We start from the raw sequence: 2376 nt of genomic DNA, 5'->3' as shown, positions 1-2376 counted from the left end.
AAAGAAAGTGAAAACAAATAAATAATTAAAATAATTATGATTAGCTATCGTATAAAGTGAAATATTGGGAGAACACCCCTTGTTTTATTTGCATGCAAATACTCTCAATGACATGCATGTAGCAGAAAATTATCAATATAAATTCACCAATGGTATAAGCAACTATAACAATATTTTAATACAGTACTTACCAGTCTGTTTGGACTATAGAGCATCTCCTCAAAAGTAATTCCTACATCACTAACATCACGAACTATAATACCACTCCCGTAATCATTGTCCTTCATTACTAGTCTCATACACGATGAATCAATATTAAATAACTATGAAATAAGGAGGGAGAAGAGAAAGAATGATGGAAAGAGAAGGAGAACACTATTAGTACATGTAAGTATTCTTCCTCTTACTTCTCCTATATGTTGTTTTAATTCTCCAACAGTCCAACCTTTTTCACCTCTCATTGGTTTAGCTGGTCCTGCTTTACCAGTTGACATATCAACCACTGATATCATTAATACAATACCTACATGTAATATTGTTAGTGACATTATCATGGTAACCAACTGTATATACCCACCTCCATCATTGTATTTCTTAAAGGTTTCATTTGCTTTACAAATTTCTAAAAATAATCCAAAAGAATAATATCTAGCAGCACCTACAGTCTGAGCAATAGTTAGATGCCCAAACTAAATAGGATAATAACAAGTTATATCAATACAATGCATAAAGCTTACCTTATCAAGATCAAAGGACTGATTGATTACTTCATCTCTAATATCATATTTAGCCAAGCGACATCTCTCAATAGGAACATGAGGAGCTAATTCCATCAACTGAGAAACAAAATGAAAAATGGAACAACTACATGCATAAACCTCATAAGCTTTATCCAGTACTATGGGCAGCAATTCATCTTCATGTACTTTAAGTAATGACACTGTTAATTCATCAGTAACAGGATGATTACAATACAACGAGAACTACATGTATAAAGTAAAATACAAGTAAAAAAACAAATAGTGTATATTTGTACAGCTGATTAAAATTTGTAGACAATAATTTTGCAATTTTAAAAGTAGCCATACATGTATATAGCACTGAGAAACAGCCTTATCACTTATAATTATTATTATTATTTTAAAAATATTTTTAGCATCACCAAAAAACTTAGAATTATTCTCCACAACTATCTTTGACTGCATGTAAGTACAGTACTATATGTGTATGCCAGTCTCACTCTTACTATACACATTTCTTCTTCATTTTCTTGTTTCTTTTCTCTCAGTCTCCTATTCGCAACCTTCAAATCTATTCAAAAATCAACAAATGATCACACACATCATCAATAAAACCTTCAATATCTTTTATAATCTTCTCATTGTGTTCTCTTTCAGTAATTAGTTCCATATTTGTTAATGTTATTCTTTCTTGTAATTTCTCTATTATTCTTTTATCATCTACTAATGGCTGATAGTCTGGTCTTGTCATTGCTTCAAGATGAAATTTGCAGTCATCAATTTCAAAAGACATTCCTCTTCTCACTTTGCTAGCAGCTTTAATTAATTATATCATTATTAGTATAATTAATAAAACTACTCTAACCTGAACCAGTATTACTAAAAAGTGATCTCAAATAATCAACCTTCATTTTTGACAATTTTTTTGTCAATTCTTTGTTTCCTTCTGTTATCTCATTAAACTGAAAGCTCAATACAGTCAACTCTTCATAAAGTGATTCTTCCTATTAATAATTATTATAATTAATACAAACTAGTGAGATATACGGCGACTTTTTTAATTGATTCAGTATCACTTTGAACAGACAATGATTCTTCCTAATATTAAAATATTTGTTTACAATATACCATTGGCAACCAATTAAAGCATGTTTTTAGATTAGCACAATGATAATAATAGTATACCGTAGGGTGTCTTTTTTAAGGGCTATAGATTTAGTGGATATATAATTCGCAGTATTAAATTGTGCGATTTTATCCCAAATTCAAATTTTCCATACCCATAAACAATTGATTCAAATAATTTATTTTCGTGAATAGCAACAAAATCTGCGAAATATATAGCCCTAAAAAAAAGGTACCCTACTGTGTCAGATTTAGCTAACCTCAGGTACCTGAGCCATTGATATTTCTTGTTTTAATTCAGTTGTTTCCTATACAAGATTGTATTGCACAGTCTGGTATAGTATGACATACTTTTTCTTTGCTACTGATAGCATCTCTTAGTTTATATTTAGCTTCTTCAAGTAAAATACAAGAAATAACCTATGTATTGAATTTACACATTACATCATAAAATCAACTAAACACATTGTTACATATATACATTGTATAATGTAACCAATAAAAGGAAGGA

The 2376-nt window shown here is 29.7% G+C and overlaps 1 protein-coding gene and 1 long non-coding RNA gene across 2 annotated transcripts; both read right to left on the bottom strand.

The window, feature by feature from the left end:
* Positions 1-191: 191 nt before the first annotated feature.
* On the bottom strand, positions 192-1491 carry LOC109591452 (ubiquitin carboxyl-terminal hydrolase 47-like; the record flags this gene model as incomplete). The annotated part of the gene is made up of 7 exons (XM_020007183.1): positions 1356-1491; positions 1247-1311; positions 879-983; positions 738-836; positions 578-689; positions 408-523; positions 192-323 (listed from the first exon to the last, which is right to left on the bottom strand). Coding segments are annotated over exons 1-7 (765 nt in total), but the record flags the coding sequence as incomplete, so codon positions are not given.
* Positions 1492-1689: 198 nt separating this feature from the next.
* LOC109591453 (uncharacterized) lies at positions 1690-2281 on the bottom strand. Its single transcript, XR_002189826.1, has 4 exons — positions 2217-2281; positions 2126-2173; positions 1794-1838; positions 1690-1744 (listed from the first exon to the last, which is right to left on the bottom strand). It is a non-coding gene; the product is annotated as an uncharacterized LOC109591453 (long non-coding RNA).
* Positions 2282-2376: the final 95 nt, after the last annotated feature.

This window comes from Amphimedon queenslandica, unplaced genomic scaffold, assembly GCF_000090795.2.
Source record: "Amphimedon queenslandica unplaced genomic scaffold, v1.1 AMPQUscaffold_8140_Cont19913, whole genome shotgun sequence".
Taxonomy (NCBI): Eukaryota; Metazoa; Porifera; class Demospongiae; order Haplosclerida; family Niphatidae; genus Amphimedon; species Amphimedon queenslandica.
The sequence above is the reverse complement of the archived record's forward strand: the minus strand, read 5'-3'. Positions and strand labels throughout refer to the sequence as shown.